Consider the following 22,392-nt stretch of genomic DNA (forward strand, 5'->3'; position numbering starts at 1 on the left):
ACATCAGAACTAGAGAGTCTGGGCTTTGGTGTCATGAGACACTATCATGCTTTGTGAGGATTAAATGAACAAGTACAGCGCTCTAAATAGAGTAAGTGGTAATTCTCACCATTGACAAGAATACTCACCTGAGTTTGGTATTTTATTAAAGACAAAGGACAGTTTTGTGTTTGATGAACTCTTCAACGAACTAAAAGGAATATAGACAGAACAGAGAACTGTGGTTTTTAAAAACGTTCAGGTAGTAACAGATGAGAGTATTTGACCCTGGAGGGCTGAGGTCCTTGTGGCTTGTTTTTTTTAATCCCAGATCAGGCCTGGCACAGAGTTCGAAGCAATGTAATTACGATTTATGAAGTGCCTAAGCAAAACGTTGTTCCTGTTAGCCAAAGATTTTGTGCTTAGCATTTAAGCAAAATCTGAATGAAAAGAAAAAGTGAGTTTTAAAAATGTCATGAAATAAAATTCTTAGAATAAGTCCTGGAATGTAAGACTGGGTAATAATTTATGAGACTGGTAAATTGAAATGTTTATTAAACATTTTTATGGTAGAGGGGAGCCTGGGTGGCTCAGTTGGTTGAGCGTTCGACTTCCAGCTCAGGTCGAGATCTCATGGTCTGTGAGTTCAAGCCTTGCGCCTGGCTCTGTGCTGACAGTTCAGAGCCTGGAGCCTGAATTGGATTCCATGTCTCCTTTTCTCTCTGCCCCTCCCCTGCTCACATTGTCTCTCTCTTTCTCTAAAAACTAAATAAACATTAAAAAAACATTTTTATGGTAGAAAACTCTGAATTTTATCCAAAATAAACCTTGTGCTCTAAAATGAAGTAAAAATGTTAATGTTTGATGATAGAGAAATGAAAAGCACGTTCATACTGGCGTATAGGCGTATTCAAGGCGGTGGGTTGAAGCCTGGTCAGATCTGGGCTAGAAGTTCGGCAGGCATCTTAATAGATCTTACTAAGAATCTTACACTGTCACCTCCATTTCTGTATCTGCCAATGGAGACAGTAGCTGTGCTTACCTCAGGTTGTCAGGAGAATCAAAGGAGAAATGTTAGGCATGGTTTTTTTATTACTTCCTTCAAATACATTTTGAGTCAAGTGCTTAATTGTGCATTTGATTTCATTGTCTTTTCCAAATGTCAGTCTGGTTTTTGTTTTTGCTTTTATTCTATAGGATTAACCAGTTCCTTGACTTCCGGACTCTGGATTGGACTTAACAGCCTGAGTTTCAACAGTGGCTGGCAGTGGAGTGGTGGGAGTCCATTCCGGTATTTGAACTGGTTACCAGGTAGAGTTCAGCTTGCCTGTGGATAAACTCATCTAAATTCAGTTTATCTGGATACCATGGAGATCTTCTTCATCTCACATATAGAGCTCAAAGAAAGGAATTGGGAGACTTTACCAAATTTAGACCATTTCTCATGTTGCTTTGAAATCTGCCAATGTGATTTGTGGATACTAAAACCTTAAGGTTATACCTGCTTCCCAGGATAGGGATTTGTCTGAGAGGATAATCACACAAATCAATACAGGATTCTGTGAAAGTATATATTTTCTGAGTATCCTTGATTTGCTAGGTATTATATTCAAAATCACATTTTTGAATTTTACAGTGTTCCAATTGAAAGTGCATATGTATAAAATGTATACTTATGAGATATATATACTATGTAATGCTATATAGTGTATTCAAAGATTTTATACATATTTATATTTATACACACAAAAAGTATGAAATTAAGCAAATATAAGTTATTTGGGGCTGGACAATTTCTCACTGTGAGCCTTGAGATATTTGCAGCATATCTGTCATTGTCATAATGATCTTAAGGTCTACATTAACATCATTTTCTCCTGTTGTTAATCTAATAGAGTTGGATTAAAACAATATTTCAGCCACAGATGATGATAATTTATTAGCACTTTTGTTGGCAATTTTTAGTTTAATTGTTAAACACACACACACACATGTGCACACACACACACACACACACACAAACGCACTTGGGTGATGATCAAGACTTTAACAGCGTTCTAATTTTTTGGAGGACAGAAAATGCTCGGAACTAACCAACTAATCATTGGTTTAAATTGATTTGCTTTTAACTCTGAAATTCCATTTCCAGTGCGTTCCTTCCATGCATAGTTACGGGACTGTCGCTAGAGTCATCTCTATTTGCCTCTACAGCATGGGAAATCAACATTGTAAGGCAATATCAGATGTCAGTTTTGTGGGTGAGGATTAAAGTCCAATTAAATGGGAGAATGGCAGTTGGGCTCAATCAGATCAATAACGATCATTTTTTTTTTCCAGGAAATAGAGTTTACTCTTTGTTGCTTAGTTATTGTATGTTGGGCAAGTCACTTTATTTACCTTAAAGTTTTGGAGTGATGACTGTAATATTTAATTTGCATTGCACTTGCATTCCCAGAGTTCAGTGAGAAAAGAGGGGGTATAACTTCAATGAAAGTGAGGGATGAAAGTGGAATATTAATGAGAAAGGAAACGAAATTACACCAAATTCCTGAGAAGTAGTAGGCACAAGATCAAATCACCTTATGAAATAATAGGAGAGTTTCTTCCAACTAAAATTAGAAACCTTGTGGAATATCAGCAATGGTCATTGCATAAAATTTTGATCAAGCAACACATAACCATGGTAGCCATTTACAGACAATTAATTGCTGTATTAAAGTCCTTATCACTAACAGTGGTTCACTTTGTGTGCTATTTCACTACTTCTAAAAATTTCTGACAAAAGCTTTATGGAGCAGGTGATGTGATTCTCATCTTGCAGGAAAGGAAAGTGAGGTCCAGGTCCGGGTTATATACATGTCACAGGTCACAAAGCAGAGTCATTAATAAATTGTGGCTCATCACCTTGGCTTCAGGTGTGAAACAGAACTAGTTTTCAGAGTACTGGTTTTAAAGTCCTACGTGAACGAGCAAAAACGCACGAGAGATGTGGGTATCATTGCCTGTATCCGTTGCCTTCCCGACGTTGACTTTATCTGGTTCTTTTATCAGTTTTCAGTAAGATAGGGGATGAGGGGTTAGCAGTTAAAACTCTTCGGTAGACTGGGTTGAAAATCTTGAGAAACAATCTTAGTTTCGCGTTTACTTGATTGGCATTTCCTGTGTCATGTTACTTCCCAAGCTTTCCTCCTCTTGTCTTTCTCCTCTTCACTGTAGTCCTCTCTGTCTCCTCTCCGTAGTTGGAGAAAGTTTTCCCACGTTCAGAAATTCTCTCGTTTGCTCTTCACAGTTAGCCTTACTTAGCTGTTTGGTAGGCAGGTGTCCACCTTTTTAAAATATGGCTGCTTTAGAGCATCACGTCTCTTGTATTTTGTTCAGTACCTCTCTGTTATACATAACCAAACCCAGTGTGAAGGCTGTTCAGGATTATAAGCCCTAGCTTTTCTTGTTGAAATTCTGGGGGGAAAAAGTTATTTCAGAGAAGCAAGGGTGTATAATCAACATTTTAGACATTGAAATGGTCCAACAACAAGTAAAGAAATAGACACGCAACATGTCTTTTGCTCTGCAGTCAGTCAGTAAAAGCTTTCTTGGTGAATTTGCGGCAGATGACAGAATGGAGATCCATTAAATCCCAAGGATGAAGACGTGAGGTTTTGGGGGGCTATTTACTTGTATTACCTATGATAATCCCACTGTGATTTTTCCTTTTCCCCAAAGGAAGTCCATCAACAGAACCTGGAAAAAGCTGTGTGTCATTAAATCCTGGGAAAAATGCTAAATGGGAAAATCTGGAATGTGTTCAGAAGCTAGGCTATATTTGCAAAAAAGGCAACACAACTTTGAATTCTTTTGTGATTCCCTCTGGTGAGTGATCCATTTGATCTGAAGTATATAAAATATTATCACTGAAAGAAGAAAATCATAGCTTACATAACTGCGTGAAATGAGAGGTTTTGTTGATAACTTATGGAGTAAATATAATGATGTTCCTACAGAATTTCTTTTTGTTGGTTACTGGTGATGGGCAGTAACATTTCCGGAGTGTGCTGTGGTGTTCGGGCATGCACAAAGCCTTTGAAAGAACAGAAATCAGAATTCTGTCCTCACAGCAGCCCTGTGAGGTAGGCATGATTATTCACACATTCTAGATGAAGAAAAGGATATTAAGAGGATATATAAAACTTGCACATGTGACAAAACTGGAATCCAAGAGAGGAAATAAATATCTGAAAGGGATGTTTTTATTATATTCTCACTGTTTAAGGCACCGTATAGGCTCTAATGCTGTAAGTTTAGCATCTCAGATGGAAGTCTTCACAGAAATGGGATAAAACATCCCAAAAGTACTAACTTACTTTTACATTTAGGATAGACTCTGGGAAAAGAATCCAATTATGCTCTCTCTTATACTTTTATAGAAGAATTAAATTACTAAGGCATTTTTGCCTTGACGAAAAGCAAACAATCTACACTTTTTTCACTATTAGCTGTTTTTGGAGAGACACTTAATGCTCTAAAGGGCTGTATGGCTGGCTGGATGGCTGGATGGATTCTGCTGGAGAAACTGGACAGTGTGGCATTCTTGACTTTTCTCCTGGACTTTTAAAATCAATTTCATTGCCTGGCTGTAAAGTCAAAAGGCACAACATGATAGAAAATAATAGTATTTTCCTTCCACCTCTTACCTCTAACACCCATTTCTCCTCCCTGGTAAAGAACTGTTCCTGGGTGTTTATCCTCACCTGGTTACTCAATAAATATATAAAAAAAATATGCTGATAATTATTTTTTTCTGTTTCATGCAAAAGGAAGTGTCCTGTACGTATATTCTCGACTTTTTTCCACTTAAAAAGTTTGGACATCTTTCCATATGATACATAAATAGCCTCTTTGTTTCTATGGCTGCACCATAGCCATTGCAGAGAGAGACCATGTAGACTTTTTCCCCAGTCACCTATTAATGGACTTTCAATTTACTTCCAACTTTTTATTATTGCAAACAATCTTAGACTGACTGACTTTTTACACGTGCCATTTCATGCATGTGATCACTCCTCACAGTGGAGTTGCTGGATCAGAGAGTGGGTGTGTTTGCAATTTTAATAGATAGAGATATGGTCGAGATCTCCAGATAAGGGTCATGGTTCTTGGGTTTGATATTTACAGAGGCATCATTTTGACTGCAGGCATTGTCCAGGAGACCTCAGTCACCTTTGTACTTCATATTCTCTCTTCCTCCCATAGGAGAAATAGTATGATTCTTTCTTCTTGGAAAAGCTCATACTGTTCTTCAGAAGATTTGGAATTGCCACTTTGGGGAAGAGGAGAATAGTTGTTTTATGCTTCCCTGGTACAGGAAGCAGAATTCTGGAATTTAGCCTTGTTCTTAACTCCCCAGTTGTAGGTTCCTCATCTGTAAGGGGAAATATTAATACCTGTTCTTTCTGTGAAAATTCATTCATACTGTCAAGACTTCAGTAAGTTATTCTTATCTCTCTACAATACCTGCCTTGTTTCACCTGCTAACGTTCACTTTGACATTGGTTTTTGAATTTCTCTGTATTTCCTGGGTTAACCGTTCTGTCTTATCTATAAATTCAAATAAACCAGAGCTTGGAAAAGCATATGAGAGTGAAAATGACACAGTACCCATGATTGGTGACCCTCTTGGGCAAGAGTTCTACCTTGTACCTCATTGGTCCTTCCAATGCTACCCTGTTTGTTCACAAATCCTGGGTCTCTAAACCTGAACTGCCCCGTTCGGTAGCCACTTAACCACAAGTGGTCATTGAGAGCATGAAGCCTGGCTAGTTTGAATTGAGATGTGCCCTAAGTGTAAAATACATACTGCATTTCCAAGACTTAGCATGCGAAAACATAAAATCTCATTATTTATTTTTTATCGATTACACGTTGAAATGAAAATATTTTGCATTAAATAAAATATATTATTAACATTAAATTTACCCATTTCTATTTACTTTTATTTAACGTGGCTACTAGCAAATCTAAAACTATGTATGTGGCTCTCATTTGTGGCTTACATTATATCTCTGTTGGACGGTGTCGCTCTACAGGAACGGGTGATCTTTTGTGGCTGTCCCATGGAACTCCTTTTCATTGGTTATCTTCATGTTTTAAGATATTTTTTAAGGTTATCCGTTCAGTTTTTGAGGTCCTCAGCATTTGCTGCATTTTCAGCTTCCTAGGTAGCAAAATCAAAATATCCCACCAGAGGGCTCCAGAGTTATACTAAGTTTTTTTCTTTCTTTCTTTCCTTCCTTCCTTCCTTCCTTCCTTCCTTCCTTCCTTCTCTTTCTTTCTTTCTTTCTTTCTTTCTTTCTTTCTTTCTTTCTCTTTCTCTTCCTTCCTTTCCTTTTCTTTCTTTTTTTTTGTAACGTGACAGTGTGCAATATCTCAATTGTATTGAGGGGCTAGAATTTTTCAGTATGTGCATTTTTTACTGTTACAGTGATGCAGTCATCGTGGGTGACCGTTTACTTAAATGACTACTGTAAACCGAATCCTGGACTCAAACAAAGATGTGGCAGACAGTCCCAGTCTTTAAGGAAAAATGGCTTTAAGGGATTCATGAAATGAATAACAAACATTCACTGTATTGAACATTTACTAAGGCAGCACATCTGAGAACATGTACTACCAAACACATATACTAATTAACGTTCATTTGGTAATACGGTCCCTCTGTAAGCAAGGTGCATTGCTAAACTGCAGTTTGAAATCGTTTCTGTAAATGGTAATGCGAAGCTGCCGTGTAGCACATATATCTTCCGTTCTTTTTCTTGACCAACATTCATCACCCCTGCCATATGGCAGGCCCATGCCAGTTCTAGGGCATACAAGGATGAATAACATGAGTCTCTGCCCCCACACATCTTTCCCTTCACTTTCCCCAGCTCATGACTATTACAGTACATTTTTTTGCCATGCGAAATCAAGATTTATGAAATTTGGCCGTAACTGTTAGTAGTAATAATTAGGATGTTGGCCACTATGACCTATTGACTTAAATAATAATTGTGTGGTATTTGCAGTTTATAGGAACGTTATCTCAGATGCTCTGTAGTTCAGAAGAACATAGTGAGGATGGGTAGTTTAATATTAGTATGGTTAATATGGTTATATTATATATGGTTACTTTGGTTCATGTGATGTGACTTGCCCAAGGTCACACAACTTGTGGCAAACTCAGGTGTTGCCTGAAAGACTTTTGAATCTAATTCCCTGTGATCACCCCAGGATCACATGCCATCTTGTGGGAGCAAGCCAGAGGCAATGGGCTGGGGCAGAGGCACAGGTGGCCAGCTCACGCTGCTGTGGTTGGTCTCTGTGGCTCGTTGTTGGCCCTTCTGCCCCCACCCATTCTATTCCCCATTTTAACTCAGTTTTTGTGCTTGTTTTCTGAGTATTGCCCTTCTTCTGAGGAATGATTGGCTCCCTAGTGTCCACAAAATCAAAGTAAATTGAAATCTTTTAAGGAACATATTGTATGTCAAATCTTTTGTGCCTCCAACATTTACATAACATGCTTCGTACAGGTTTGCTGACGATAAAATGCGACGATCTGTTGCATCATAGTGTGGCTTTGTAGGTATAATTTTTTTTAAAAAGTTTTCACATGTAGCTTTATTTTATTTTATTATTATTTTTTAAATGTTTATTTTTGAGAGAGAGTGAGACAGTGTGAGTAGGGGAGAGTCAGAGAGAGGAGGAGACAGAGAATCTGAAGCAGGCTCTGAGCTGTCAGCGCAAAGCCTGGTGTGGGGCTCGATCCCACAAATCATGAGATCCTTGCGCCGAGGTCATACAATTAACCGACTGAGCCACTCAGGTACCTGTAGTTTTATTTTAAAATGAAAGATGGATTCGTATAGTTTTTAGTTGAAAAGCAAACCCAACCTGGTTTATCTTTTGTGAATATGTATGCCAAAGATGAAAAACAAATATTACCTTTAGTTGCTTATAACTATGAACTGTTTTTTTATATAGAATGATGGAAAATTTTGTTATAACGAGAACAACCTTCCCTCTTAAATGTTTTCCAAACTCTTTTTTCTCTAGAAAGTGATGTGCCCACTAACTGTCCAAGCCAGTGGTGGCCATATGCAGGCCACTGTTACAAGATTTACAGAGAGGAGAAGAAAATCCAAAGAGATGCCCTGACTGCATGTAGGAAGGAAGGTGGTGATCTAGCCAGTATCCACAGCATCGAGGAATTTGACTTTATCTTCTCCCAGCTGGGATATGGTGAGAACCTTTAAATCTGTAATATGTTTGGCTCCTCCCACTGTCCTCCCATCACTAGAAAATTTAATCATAAATGTTAAACTTGGTGATTTAAAATTAATAGTTAGATTATTTTATACAATAAATATTAATCATACATGAAAGTAAAACATTGTTTAGAAATTTAAAGAGTTTGTATCACAAAGAATTTGACTTATTTTTCTTTTGATATGTAATCAATTAATAGGTAGTTTAAAAAATACTGTTTTTCCCTGTATAATCCAGATTCAGAGCAGCCTACCTTAAATTTGTCAATAATATTTCATTTATTGGAAGTATTTGTGTATATGTATTTTCTTTTTTAAAAGATCCTTATCTCTCTTTTTTAAATGTTTATTTTGGGGAGAGAGAGAGAGAGACAGAGACAGAGACAGAGCATGAGTGGTGGTGGGGGGGGGGGGCAGAGAGAGAGGAGACACAGAATCCGAAGCAGGCTCCAAGTTCTGAGCTGTTGGCACAGAGCGTGACATGGGGCTTGAACTCAGGAACGGTGAGATCGTGACCTGAGCCGAAATTGGATGCTTTAACCGACTGAGCCACCCAGGCGCCCCTGTATTTTCTTTCTTAGTGCCCATTTTTTCTCTCAGCAGAAACATCTCTAAATCTCATACTCTGGATTTTCCTTTCTTTTTTAAGTCTATGTATTTATTTTGAGGGAAAGAGAGAGCAAGCAGGGGAGAGGCAGAGGGAGAGAGGGGAGAGAGAAAGAATTCCAAGCAGGCTCCGCACCACCAGTGCGGAGCCCGATGCAGGGCTGGAACCCACCAACTGTGAGATCATGATCTGAGTTGAAATCAAGAGTCGGACCCACTGAGGCACCCAGGTGCCTTTATTTTCTTTGTTAACCTAGCTAGTGCTGTCACAGTGTTGAGCAGCAAAAAAACAAAAAAACAAAAAAAAACAAAAAAACCCCAAAAAAACAAAAGACAACAACACAAAACAACCAGGATATTTTATTGGGGTGGTTGGGTGTTGGCCTAAATCTTTTAAAGAAATTTATGCCTCCATTGTTAAGGATGTAATTTAAAGATTATATAGAACATGTACTAAACAAAATATAGCAAAGCTTTCAAAAACTGGTTCTATCAACAAACAAACCAACAAACAAAACACTGGGGAGAAGAAGCTGGGAACACTCACCGTGAAGGGGAGGCGGGCGGGGAAGAACCTAACGATAACGGGCGTTCCGCGATACCTGCTGATTAAATGTTTATCATTTTCTGCTTCCACCCGTGGGACTTCTAAATAGCTGCAGCTGTCCATTTCCAGCCAGCAAAACAAGAGGAAATGGCTGGTGACGATGGTGAGGGCTGCTTCCTGACACGTAGAGCCTGAACGTTGATAGGAGTCCGTGGCGAGGGGAAAAGACCAAACAGTTGACAAATAGACAGGAATTGGTAAAGTCGTCCCAGAGAGAGACTGCAAAGACCCCAAAGCACTAGGACTCCTACACCGGTGCCAGATGGGATTCTTTCCCCTGCGCGTATGTTCCTGCGCCCACTAGGCCCTGGTGGTAGCCTACTGCCGCCTGGGCGCAATTTCTCGATTTTATGTTTACTCATTCTGGAGAAATCAGACTAGATGGTAATAATGGGATCAAGACTGATGGGTCTGAATAATATCACGACCTACGAGTCATGATACGTATAGCAGGTGATAAAGTGTTACAAATGAATCCGTGAAAAACGGATTCGTTAAGAGGCCGTAGGGCCAAAGAGCAAATTTTGCTCTACTTTCTATAACATGATGCAGTAATAGCAGAAGCTGATATGTTTATCGCTATAGTTATGTAGCGAAGCTGGTGGCAAAGGTTGCTTGTATTTATTTACTTATTTATTCGTTTCTTATTGAAGTATAATTGACATACTTTTTATCAGTTTCAGGTGTACAACCTTGATTGCACATGTGTGTTCATTGCATCATGATCACTGCACTAAACCCGGTTACCTGCATTGACTCTGGTCACCGTGCTGTGCGTTACACTTCCGTGATTTTTGAATTTCATAACTGGAAGTTTGAACCTCTTGGTGCCCTCACCCATCTCCCCCCAACCCCCTGCCTTTACTTCTGGCAACCACAAATCTATTCTCTGTATCTGAGCTTTGTTTTGTCCGTACATTTGTTTTGCTTTTTATTTTAAAAAACAAGGCTTTTTAAAATGCTTATTTACTTTGGAGAGAAAGAGTGACAGAGCGCAAGAGGGGGAGGGGCAGAGAGAAGGAGACACAGAATCAGAAGCCGGTTCCAGGCTCTGAGCTGTCAGCGCAGAGCACAATGTGGGGCTGGAACTCACTAGCGGTGAGATCATGACCCGAGCCAAAGTCCGATGCTCAACCAACTGAGCCACCTAGGCGCCCCTCATTTGTTTTGCTTCTTAAATTTACATATAGGTGAGAGCAAATCGTATTTGTCTGTGTCTGATTTATTTCACTTAGCATAATGCCCTCAAGGTCCATCCGTGTTGTCTGTTGTCGTAAACGGGAAGATTTTCTTTTTTTGAAACAAATTTTTGAATGTTTATTTTATTTACTTTTGAGAGAGAGGAGGAGGGTGCAGAGAGAGATGGGAGAATAAGAATTTCAAGTCGGCTCTGCCCTGTCAACGCAGAGCCCAAAGGAGCGCTCGATCTCATGAACTGTGAGATCATGACCTGAGCCGAAATCAAGAGTCAGATGTTTAACCGACTGAGCCACCCAGGTGCCCCTAGAAAGTTTTTATTCTTTTTTTATGGCTTTAATAGTATTTGAGTGTGTGTGTGTGTGTGTGTGTGTGTGTGTACATGCAATGGAAATATATATATATATATATATACATATATATATATATATATATACACATACCATATCTTCTTTATTCATCCATTGATAGACACCTAGGCATTTCTATATCGTGGCCATTGTAGATAGTGCTGCAATGAACACGGGGGTGCATATATCTTTTTGAGTTAGTGTTTGTGATTTTTTTTTGAAAAATACCCAGAAGTGAAACTGCTGTATCATCTGGTAGTCCTACTTTTAATTTGTTGAAGAACCTCCATACTGTTTTCCCCAGTGGCTGCAACAATTTACTTTCCCACTAAGAGTGCATGAGGGTTCCCTTCTCTCCACATCCTCGCAGACACTCGTTATTCTTGTCCTTGTGAGAACAGTCGTTGTGATAGGTGTCGGGTAATATCTCATATGGCTTTAATTTGCATTTCCCTGATGGTTGGTGATTTTGAGCATCTTTTATTACGTGTCTGTTGGCCACCTATATGTATTTTTTGGAAAAATTTCTATTCAGATCCTCTGCCTATTTTAAAATCAGATTGTTTTTTGTTATTGAACTGTATGAATTCTTTATATAGTTTATATGTAAACCATTAATGAATATGTGATTTTCAAATGTCTTTTTCCATTCAGTATAGTTGCTTTTTCATTTTGTTGATAATTTCCTTTGCTGTGCAGAAGCTTTTTAGTTTGATGTCCCATTTGTTTATTTTTGCTTTTGTTGCCATTGCCTTTGGAGTCAGAGCCAAAAAAGTATTACAAAGAGCATTGTCAAAGAGCTTACTGCTAACATTTTCTTCTAGGAGTTTTATGGTTTCCAGACTTATATGTAAGTCTTTATTTTGAATTTATTTTTGTGTATGGTATAAGATAGTGGCCCTGTTTCATTCTTCTGTAAGTGGCCTCCAGTCTTCCTCACAACATTTACTGAAGAGACTGTCCTTTCTCCAATCCATGAGCATGGACTATCTTTTTATTTGTGTCTCCTTCAATTTCTCTCATTTGTGTCTTAGAATTTTCTTTTACCTTCTTGGTTAAATTATTCCCTGGTATTTTATTCTTTTTGATGCAACTGAAAATGAGGTTGTTTTCTTAATTGCTCTTTCTTATAGTTCATTGTTAGTGTATAAAAAGGCAACAGATTTTTTATTAAATTTATTTGAATCCTGCAACTTTATTCAATTTATTCGTTTTAACATTTTTTTTTTCTTTTGGTGGAGTCTTTGGGGTTGTCTGTAAAATCATGTCATCACAAATCCTGATAGTTTTACTTATTCCTTTCTAATTTAGATGACATTTATTTTTTATTTTTACCTAATTGCTTTGGCTAGGACTTCCAATAGTATGTTGAATAAAAGTGGCAAAAGTGCCATCCTTGTCTTTTTCCTGTTCTTAAGGGAAAAACTTTCAGCTTTTCACATTCAGTATGTTAGCTGTGGGCTCACAATATATGCCTTTATTATGTTACTGTACATTCTGTCTATACCCAATTGGCTGAGAGATTTTATCATAAATGGATGTTGAATTTTGTCAACTGCTTTTTCTGCCTCCCTTGAGATGATGATATGATTTTTATTTTCATTTTGTTAGTGTAGTGCATCACATTAATTGATTCTCAGATATTGAACCATCCCTGCATCCCTGGAATAAATCCCAAAGGTCGTGATCCTTTTAATGCATTGTTGAATTCTGTTTGCTACATTTTATTGAGGATTTTTTCATCTATGTTCATGAGGGATATTGGCCTATAATTGTGTGTGTGTGTGTGTGTGTGTGTGTGTGTGTGTGTGTTATCTTTGCTTTTGGTATTGAGGCAATATTACACTCATAAAATGACTTTTGGAGCTTTCCTTCCTGTTCAATTTTTTGGAAAAGTTGAGAAAAATAGGTTTTAAGTTTTCTTTGAATGTTTGGTAGAATTCATTGGTGAAGTCATCTGACCCTAAACTTTTTTTGGGGGGGGGAGTTGATTACTGATATGTCTCCTTACTATTAATTGGTCTGTTCAGATTTTGTGTTTCTTTAAGATCCAGTCTTAGAAGATTGTATATATCTAGGAGTTTATCAAGTTCTTCTAGTTTGTCCAATTTGGGGGAATATAATTGCACATAGTAGTATCTTATGATACTTTGTATTTCTTTGGTATCAGTTGTAATTTCTTCTCTTTCATTTCCATTTTTATTTATTTGCACCTTCTCTCCTTTTATATGATTGAGTCTAGCTAAAGGTTTGTCAGTTTTGTTTATCTTTTCAAAGAACCAGCTATTAGTTTCATTGATCTTTTTTGTTATCTTTTTAGTCTCTCATTTATTTTTGTTTTGATCTTTTTTATTTCATTCTTTCTACTAACTTTGGGTTTTATTTGTTTTTTCTAGTTCCGTTAGGTATAAAGTTAGATGTTTAGTTTTCTTTTTGTAGTTGATCTCTTGTTTCATACCATCTTCGTATATTTATTGACACTTATTTTGTGGTCTAGCATGTGGTCTGTCTTGGAGAGTGTTCCTTGTGTACTTGAAGAGAATGCATATTCTGCTGTTTTTGGATGGAATGTTGTGTATGTGTAAATTACTTATCTCCATTTCTTTAAGTTTTTTCCTTGGGTTTTATCTTGTTCCTTTTTTCTTTTTTTAATTATTTGGAATATATTCTTCTGGTTTAAAATTTTTTTTAATTTATTTATTTTTGAGAGACAAAGTGAGACAGAGCATAAGTGGGGGACGGGGAGAGAAAGAAGGGGGACACAGAATCTGAAGCAGGTTCCAGGCTCCAAGCCGTCAGCACAGAGCCTGATGCAGGACTCAAACTCACGGACTGCGAGATCATGACCTGAGCCCCAAGTTGGATGCTCAACTGACTGAGCCACCCAGGAGCCCCCTCTGTTTCTTCATTTTGTTTGCCTCTCTATGTGAAACAGTAATCTCAGTCTTAAAGTGGTGGCCCTGTGTGAGCATCATCCTTACCATTTAACTTTGCTCTGCTCATTACTTGTTTCTTGAACTGTTCTTGCAATTGTTTCAGACTTATGGGGCCCAGACGTACGGTCCCTCCTGGCTACCGGAGCCCAAGATTCACTGGGCATCCTTTGTGCTGGCTGTGCATGGAAATGCTGTGAGGAAGCAGAATGGTACCTGCTGTTTCTGGGGCTGCAGTAGTGGCATGGGGCATGGGGCCCTTGCCCCTGCCTCTGGAAGGGCTGCAGCATCAGTGTGGTGGGGTGGGCAATAGTGGATCAGACTGATAGGGCAAAAATGGTGGCAACCAGTGCCAGCACAAGCAAGGTAGAGGAGGAAGGTAAAATGGTGCCTGTCAACATCTTTCTCTGGAGAGAGTTCCAACAGGCTTTTGCCCCTCTGGCAGAAGTTTTAAGATTATCAAGTGAATCTCCTTTGCATGTGGTCTAGGCTTTACTTTTTCCCCAGGCCCTGGGGTGAGTAAGTCCACATGGGAGATCTTCACGAGTGGATTCTCTGTTCCCTACAGCCCTATGGTTCTCTTGGATTTAAGCCCCATTGGTTTTCAAGCCAGACATTTGGGGGGATTATCTCTCCAGTACACATCCTGAGAGTGGGGGGTGCCTGGTGTGAGACACAAACCCATTACTCCCTGAGGAGAAGTTCCATATTTGTGAGACCCTCTTGATGGTGGGTGGCTACACCCTGGTGGAGTTTTTGTCAAGACGAGGTCTCTGTTTCTCCTACCCGTATTTCAGTTTTTGTTGTACTGTAGTTGTTCAGCTGGTTCTCAGGTTCCTTTCAGAGGGAATTGTTCAATATGTAGCTATAGATTTGTTATCTGCATGGGAGGACGTTAGTTCAGGATCCTTCCATGCTGCCATCTTGAACTGCCTCTGGCAAAGGTTGCTTTTCTTAAAATTTATTTTTTTTTAATGTTTGTTTATTTTTGAGACAGAGAGAGACAGAGCATGAACGGGGGAGGGTCAGAGACAGAGAGGGAGACACAGACTCTGAAGCAGGCTCCATGTTCTGAGCTGTCAGCACAGAGCCCGACGCGAAGCTCAAACTCACAAACAGTAAGACCATGACCTGAGCCAAAGTCGGAAGCTCAACCGACTGAGCCACCCAGGCGCCCCAGAGGTTGCTTTTCAATTCAGAAGAGGAATTAATAAGTTTTTACTAGGGAAACCTTCCCTTTTTTGTCATGGATTATTTAAAACAGTGAAAATAATATGGATAAAGGTAAAGAAAGTTGTAAAATTATTTTTTCTGGATCAAAAGCCTAGAAAAATTTTTCTAGCTAGTTGAGATAATTATCTTTTTTTTGGATATTTTTTATACTGATTGTGGAAATAGAGTGGAGAAATTGGGACTTGCGCACCTAAGTTATGACTACATCAACTAAGACAGCTTCCCTAACAGCCTCGTAACAATTGGTTTAACGACTTCTTCCGCTTGTGTATTATATATTTTTATAGAGTGTAGGCTGTGTTTAGGAATTACAAAAGCTAGATGGGGGTGCACAATGTAGTAAGAAAAAATGTTATAGGGAACTCTTAACACTTTATTTTAACTGTGGGCCTTGGGAGTTTCGGGTTTTATTTTTATTTTATTTACTTATTGCAGGGGCGAGGGGAGAGTTTAGGTTTTTATTAGCTTTGAACCTAAATCCTGAAAGGGCATATGAGGTCATTTTGAAGCCTACATTTGCTGCCCAAAAGATCATGAGCTGCCAAATTAAGTGAAAGGAAAAGGGTTTCATCCTGGCACCCTCATTCATGCCTCATGGTGCTGGAAACATCTGTTGGGGCTGGCAATGGGCCAATCAGTGACTTCTCCAAAAGCAAGTTGGGAGACAATGTTTAGGAGGAACAGATTAAACCGTTTAGGGAGATTCCTATTTAGTGTGGCATTTTTCTCATTTTCTACTACACATCATCTTTATAGTCCTTTGGCAAGTAATTTTATTTTTGCCATTTAATTTTTTTTAATGTTTTATTTATTTTTGAGACAGGGAGAGACAGAGCATGAACAGGGGAGGGTCAGAGAGAGGGAGACACAGAATCTGAAACAGGCTCCAGGCTCTGAGCTGTCAGCACAGAGCCCGACGCGGGGCTCGAACTCACGAACCGCGAGATCATGACCCGAGCCGAAGTCGGCCGCTTAACCGACTGAGCCACCCAGACGCCCCTATTTTTGCCATTTAAAGGACAGAAGTCAAGCATTCATGATGAAATTTCCAATAGAATAAATTAGATATTCATTAATTTTTTTTAAATTTGCAAATGTATGTTTCTAGGCATGAAGACTTAGGCCTTACATTTTGTTCCATTTTAGTTATAATATTTTTGGAATTATAACTACAGATAAGGTCAATAATGTTCTTCATAGAACTTTAAAACAAAATGATGACATTTTGTATCTGTACCTGGTTATTTTTGTTTTAATGTTTATTTGTTACTTAGTTGAGTTTGTCTGGTATTTTATGGTGAACATGATTACAGATTCATTTATATTTATAGACCAATAAATAAGTCCTAAATGTCAGGAGAGACAGCTCAACTTCTTCGTTTATGTATCTTCTCACTCCTAGTACAGTTATTAAGCTTTAATATCTGGAATGTTCTTAATAATAACATAGTAAGTAAACTAGAAGTGGTTTTTAATAGTACTTTAAAACATTCATGAGATTTAATGATAGTCAAATAGATTAATGTATAAGTAAGCTGTCATATTTCCAACACAATGAGTACAGTTTGTATGGAAAGTTATTTATAACAAAAGAGTAGCTTCACAAAACAGGGGGTAATGATGGACCAACCTCAGCCTCATTTTAGCAACTCCCAGGAGATACAAGTTACACTTGTACAATAAAAGAATACAGTTGCCTTCACAATGTAAAGAATATGTTGCTCAATGAAACTAATATTGACAACATAAAGTGTAGTTGACACGTCAGATTAACACTCTTTTATCTATTATAATCTTAAGGGAGTCCAACTTTTGTTAATAAAGCAGGGAGCCTTCCTTTCCCGATAACCTCCTGATTTTAGGAAAGAAAACATGTGTACATTGATTTCGTGTTTTTCTTCCTCTTTAGAGCCAGATGATGAGTTATGGATTGGCTTAAATGACATCAAGATCCAAATGTATTTTGAGTGGAGCGATGGCACCCCAGTAACATTTACTAAATGGCTGCGGGGGGAACCAAGCCATGAAAACAACAGGCAGGAAGATTGCGTTGTAATGAAAGGCAAGGTAAGGCAACTTTATTTGCTGACGCCTAGCAAAAGCCACAGGGTATGTTCCGTTCTGCCTCACTTATTACATATTATTATTGTTTAGGTTGCTTCTAGTCTAGGTGATCTATCTGTGTTTCTATTGTTTGGCAAAGTCAAATTTTCAAGGGGAAGAGAAAAGCAGCAGACAGAAACATTTGGTGCAGGGATGAAATTAACCAGTAACCAACATATTCGTCTTGTTCCTGTGCTGGGTTCTAAATGGCAATACGTACAACTTGACTGATCACATTAGAGCTTTGGTTCAACTTTTGACTGGTTGCTCTGAGCAGATGCACTTAGATCTCTTCTGGGTTTCACCGTCCGCGTCTGTACCTGGAGAGCTACGTTTGCTCTTGTAGGTTACGTGGAGATGTCAAATATGAAAAGATTGCTTCCACAGCCTAAATAGGAGTTTAGTGACGGAAGAATATCATCAGGTTATCTTTTATTAATGGATGACGAACACGGTGGCTAAGAGGCTGGGTCTGGATGCCTGGCTTATTTTCTCATTTATGAAAAGGGCATACTAATTGTACCCAGCTTAACAGTGAGTGTAAGGATTGAATGGGTTAATGTGTATAACAAGTACTGTGACTGCCCCAAACCAGTTGTTCAATAAGTATTAGCTGCTGTTTCATCATTGTGGTTGTTTTTGTTGTGATTAATTGGGTTTTTTTAAAAATTTTTTTTTTCAACGTTTATTTATTTTGGGGACAGAGAGAGACAGAGTATGAACAGGGGAGGGTCAGAGAGAGAGGCAGACACAGAATCGGAAACAGGCTCCAGGCTCCGAGCCATCAGCCCAGAGCCTGACGCGGGGCTCGAACTCACGGACCGCGAGATCGTGACCTGGCTGAAGTCGGATGCTTAACCGACTGCGCCACCCAGGCGCCCCAATTGGGTTTTTTTTTAATGTTTATTTACTTTTGAGAGAGAGAGAGAGAGACAGAGGCCGAGCAGGGGAGGGGCAGACAGAGAGGGAGACAGAGAATCCGAAGCAGGCTTCTGGCTGTGACCTGTCACATAGAGTCCCATGCGGGGCTCAAATTCACGAACTATGAGATCATGACCTGAGCTGCAGTCAGATGCTCAACCAACTGAACCACCCAGGTGCCCCTCATTGTGATTAATTGAAAGCCTAAGAAAAGAGCAAGTATAAACTATTGAAAGGGTAGGCAGAAGTGTGTCCTGGGAAGAAGAAACCAGAAAACATCCTTCTTATAAAGAACTGAAGGACAATATGGCTGAAAGCACGGAGTTAGAGGTGGACGGACAGGTAGGAAAGCTGGCGAGTGTTGAGAAAACATGCCTTAGCTGAGGAGTGGCTAAACCAACTTTTCAATGTATAGCTGTCACTCTGGCTGAAGATTGAAGACCAGATGACAGTGGGTTGCAACTGAGTGAGAAATGAGGAACCAGAGGCAGACGATACAGAAAGAGTCCGTAGGAGACTGGAGAGGAGAGGTCATTTTGATGTGAAGTCGTTGAGGAAGGGGGAGAAGGTGGAATCTGAAGAAGGCTGGGAGGCAGAGTCGTAGACCCAGGAGGACACTCCTCAGTACAAATTGGAAAAGGGAGGAGAGATGACTGGTTTCAAGGTGTGTTTTCAAGTTTGGTGTGTGGGGTGAGGGAGTTTTTCTGGAAGGCTTTCTCTGTACTTGGTCAACTTGAAAACAGCTGACGGGAGAGGCTGCATGTAGACCTTCTGTTGGTATAATCACTTAGGGGTTTACAAGCATTTTTAGTTTCTCTCTAGATCCTTCTACACAGTGGCATGGATAGCCATAGTATCAAAACATGTTGGGGCCCCAATAGCTTTTCACGTCTTTGCAGCCGGAGTCAAATTTGCTGTTTACTTATAAAATGTCAATTCACCTTTCCTTTTCACAGATGCCATTTTTCTCTTAAGAACCTCGAATCTTGGGGCGCCTGGGTGGCGCAGTCGGTTAAGCGTCCGACTTCAGCCAGGTCACGATCTCGCGGTCCGGGAGTTCGAGCCCCGCGTCGGGCTCTGGGCTGATGGCTCGGAGCCTGGAGCCTGTTTCCGATTCTGTGTCTCCCTCTCTCTCTGCCCCTCCCCTGTTCATGCTCTGTCTCTCTCTGTCCCAAAAATAAATAAACGTTGAAAAAAAAAATTTTTTTAAAAAGAACCTCGAATCTTCGCTTTCCTTTCCTGAGACACCATTACAAGAAAATGGCCTCAGAGTGAAACAGCTGATAATCATTCATTTTTTTTCTCTTTGCTTTCCGTAGGACGGGTACTGGGCGGATAGGGCTTGTGAGCGGCCTCTTGACTACATCTGTAAGATGAAATCTCAAACCCAACCTTCAGGAACAGTAGAAGTAGAAAGCGGCTGCCGGAAAGTGAGTAGAGAACATACGCAATCATTTCAGACCAGCAAATATTCTGTGATATCTTGGCTTTACTTTTGCCTGGGAAAGTGTTGTATCATTGTCATAGGTAGTCAGATGTTCTAACTTTTTAAATGTTTGACTGTTTGTTGGTAGTATTTGGTATTTGTTCTCCCTGAAGTCTTCTTCAGGTGCCCTCTACAGCTAACATGGGTGCATGTGATTCAGAACGTCGGGGGAATTGTCCCACCCCAAATGGGGGAGCTAGAACAGAGAATAAAACCACACACCCGTGGAACCTCGTGAGGGTAATGAGAGTCAGATGGGTTATGGTCCTGGAAAGAAGGGTCACTGAGGTATTATTGGTGGTCGATGATCCCATAGGTGGTAGGAACATTTCCAGAAGATAACCATGAATTTCAGATAGCCAAGTCTCCTGTCATTTTTCTCCATTTATAATATTTTTGAGAAGGCTACGTCTGACGGGGATACTTCGCAGTAGATCGCTGCATTGGGAGGGGAGAGATCCGACGAGCTGGTAGTGGCCGGCAGCCATCAGTTAAAGTGGATAAAGCTTCGCCATCTTACTGCCCATCCCCCTCACCTGTATCGCACTTGGCATCCTACCTCCCTGTAACTCTTCTAGTTCTTTGAGGCTGAAGCAAATGGCCTCTGTGAAGCAGTTTCTAAACGCATAAAGAAACTACAGAAGACAGGGTGTTGGGTTCTCATTTTCCTGTTTAACTGCTGAATTGCTCGTCTTCCTCTTTTCTTCCTTTCTCACTTCTCTTGGATAAAAATAAAGTAGAAACCAATTTTCTTTCCAAGCATGTCATGTTGTGATCAGATCGTCTTATAACAAACACCAGAAAGCTGAGAGTTCATGAAACACAATTCAGTACTGTCCAAATAAACTAGAAGGAAACATTGAGCAGGGGCGCCTGGGTGGCTCAGTCAGTAAGTCGTCCGATTTGGGCTCGGGTCACGATCTCATCATTGGTGAGTTCGAGCCCCGTGTTGGGCTCTGTGCTGACAGCTCAGAGCCTGGAACGTACATCAGATTCTGTGTCTTTCCTCTCTGTTCTCAAAAGTAAATAAGCATTAACAAATTTAAGAAAAAAGAAACATTGAGCAGATACAGAAAATCAGAGACTGTTAGAGACATCAAGGATTTTTGTGATGATCAAAATCCTCCCTTTAATTTTTACGTTCTGGAAATTCAGCCCAGAGAAGCTTGGACTTTCTTAGGGTACCGAAGCAAGGCTAGAACCCCAGCATCCTGACCCCAGGTCTCTACACTTAGACCACTGGTTTTTCTACCAATGCACTTCTGTATCCTTTGCCTAATCATATGCATATGTGTTTATGTGTGTATTATTGTAATTTTCTAGAAATAAGAAATAGTCCTTAAATTTTATGACTTCCATACAATTAATCAAAGTTTATATATGTATCCATACATGTATATATATATATGTATATATGTGTATATATGTATATATGTATATATATGTATGTATATACATGTATATATATGTAACATATATATATAGTTTATATATGTATATATGTATACATATACATAGCCCAGTCATTGTCATATCTACAACATGTGATAAAATCCAATTTAATCATTAGGGTACTAATATGAAATATTAAAAAAAATATCCACAAGTGTTTGTTGAGTGTGGTTATTATGCCACCAATGACCTTAAAGGATAAATGCTATGTTCCTAATTAGAAGGGAAAACTAAAGCCCAGAGACGTTAAATAATTTGGCCAGTTTAAAAATACCTGCTGTAGGCATGACTTCTTCAGAGAGCTAGGAAGACTAGGAAAAAAATCTACTCACCGGTAAAGAAAGATAACAAGACTTAAAAATTTTTTTTATTTCTTTTTTGGTCTGGGCCTGGGCACGCGATGACGTGATCTTTTGGAGAATTCAAAACCACAGGCCTGATTTCAGGTTCATTTTTCACTTTGTTGCTACCTTTGTGGGAAATCTAGTGCAAAGTGGTCCTGAGTCGCTGATATTCCTGGATGTCGGACAGAGGCAAATGTGAAGACTCTGTACACAGAAGTTCCCTTTTCCAGGCTGACGAGGAATCTCTCAGATGAGTTTGAAACCCAAAATTATAAAATCTACTACTGGGTGCTTTAGATGGTGGAATTAATGGGCATGACATTCCAGTGAATGTGTTTTTCTTTTAATGTGTATTTATTTATTTTGAGAGCGAGCGAGAGAGACAGACAGACAGACAGACAGGGGTGGGGGCAGGGGCAGAGAGAAGGAGAGAGAATCCCAAGCAGGCTCCGTGCTGACACGGGACTTCCTCCCATGAACCATGAGATCATAACCTGAGCCAAAATCAAGAGTCAGGCGCTTAACCGACTATGAATGTGTGTTTAAATATTTGCAGAAATAAAAGGTGAATTTAAAACTGTGGACCAACCAAACCAAGTTTTGTTATCTAGTGCTTTCATTGTGATTCACTTCCAAATATTTTTTATTTCCATTAAGATTTATTTTATCCTTGAATTATTTAGAAGAGAGAGAGAGAGAGAGAGAGAGAGAGTGAGTGTGTGTGTGTGTGTGTGTGTGTGTGTGTGTGGTTTTGGTGGTTGTGATGGGGATTTTGTTTGATTTTTAGTTTCTCAATAATTAGAAACTGATTTTAATTTCACTGCATTGTGATTATATACAGTTTTGGTTGTTGTTACTTGCCGAGACTTTCTTTATGGTCTAGT

At 39.3% G+C, this 22,392-nt stretch overlaps 1 protein-coding gene across 1 annotated transcript in view; it reads left to right on the forward strand.

Moving 5' to 3' along the window:
- Positions 1-22,392, forward strand: part of MRC1 (mannose receptor C-type 1) — a 98,347-nt gene that overhangs the window by 28,382 nt on the left and 47,573 nt on the right. The window contains exons 5-9 of the mRNA XM_043564788.1: positions 1,177-1,290; positions 3,700-3,846; positions 8,065-8,250; positions 17,112-17,269; positions 19,546-19,656. Coding sequence (XP_043420723.1) covers positions 1,177-1,290; positions 3,700-3,846; positions 8,065-8,250; positions 17,112-17,269; positions 19,546-19,656 — 716 coding nt within the window. The remainder of the gene's footprint in view (positions 1-1,176; positions 1,291-3,699; positions 3,847-8,064; positions 8,251-17,111; positions 17,270-19,545; positions 19,657-22,392) is intronic.

Source organism: Prionailurus bengalensis, chromosome B4, assembly GCF_016509475.1.
Source record: "Prionailurus bengalensis isolate Pbe53 chromosome B4, Fcat_Pben_1.1_paternal_pri, whole genome shotgun sequence".
In the NCBI taxonomy this organism is placed as follows: Eukaryota; Metazoa; Chordata; class Mammalia; order Carnivora; family Felidae; genus Prionailurus; species Prionailurus bengalensis.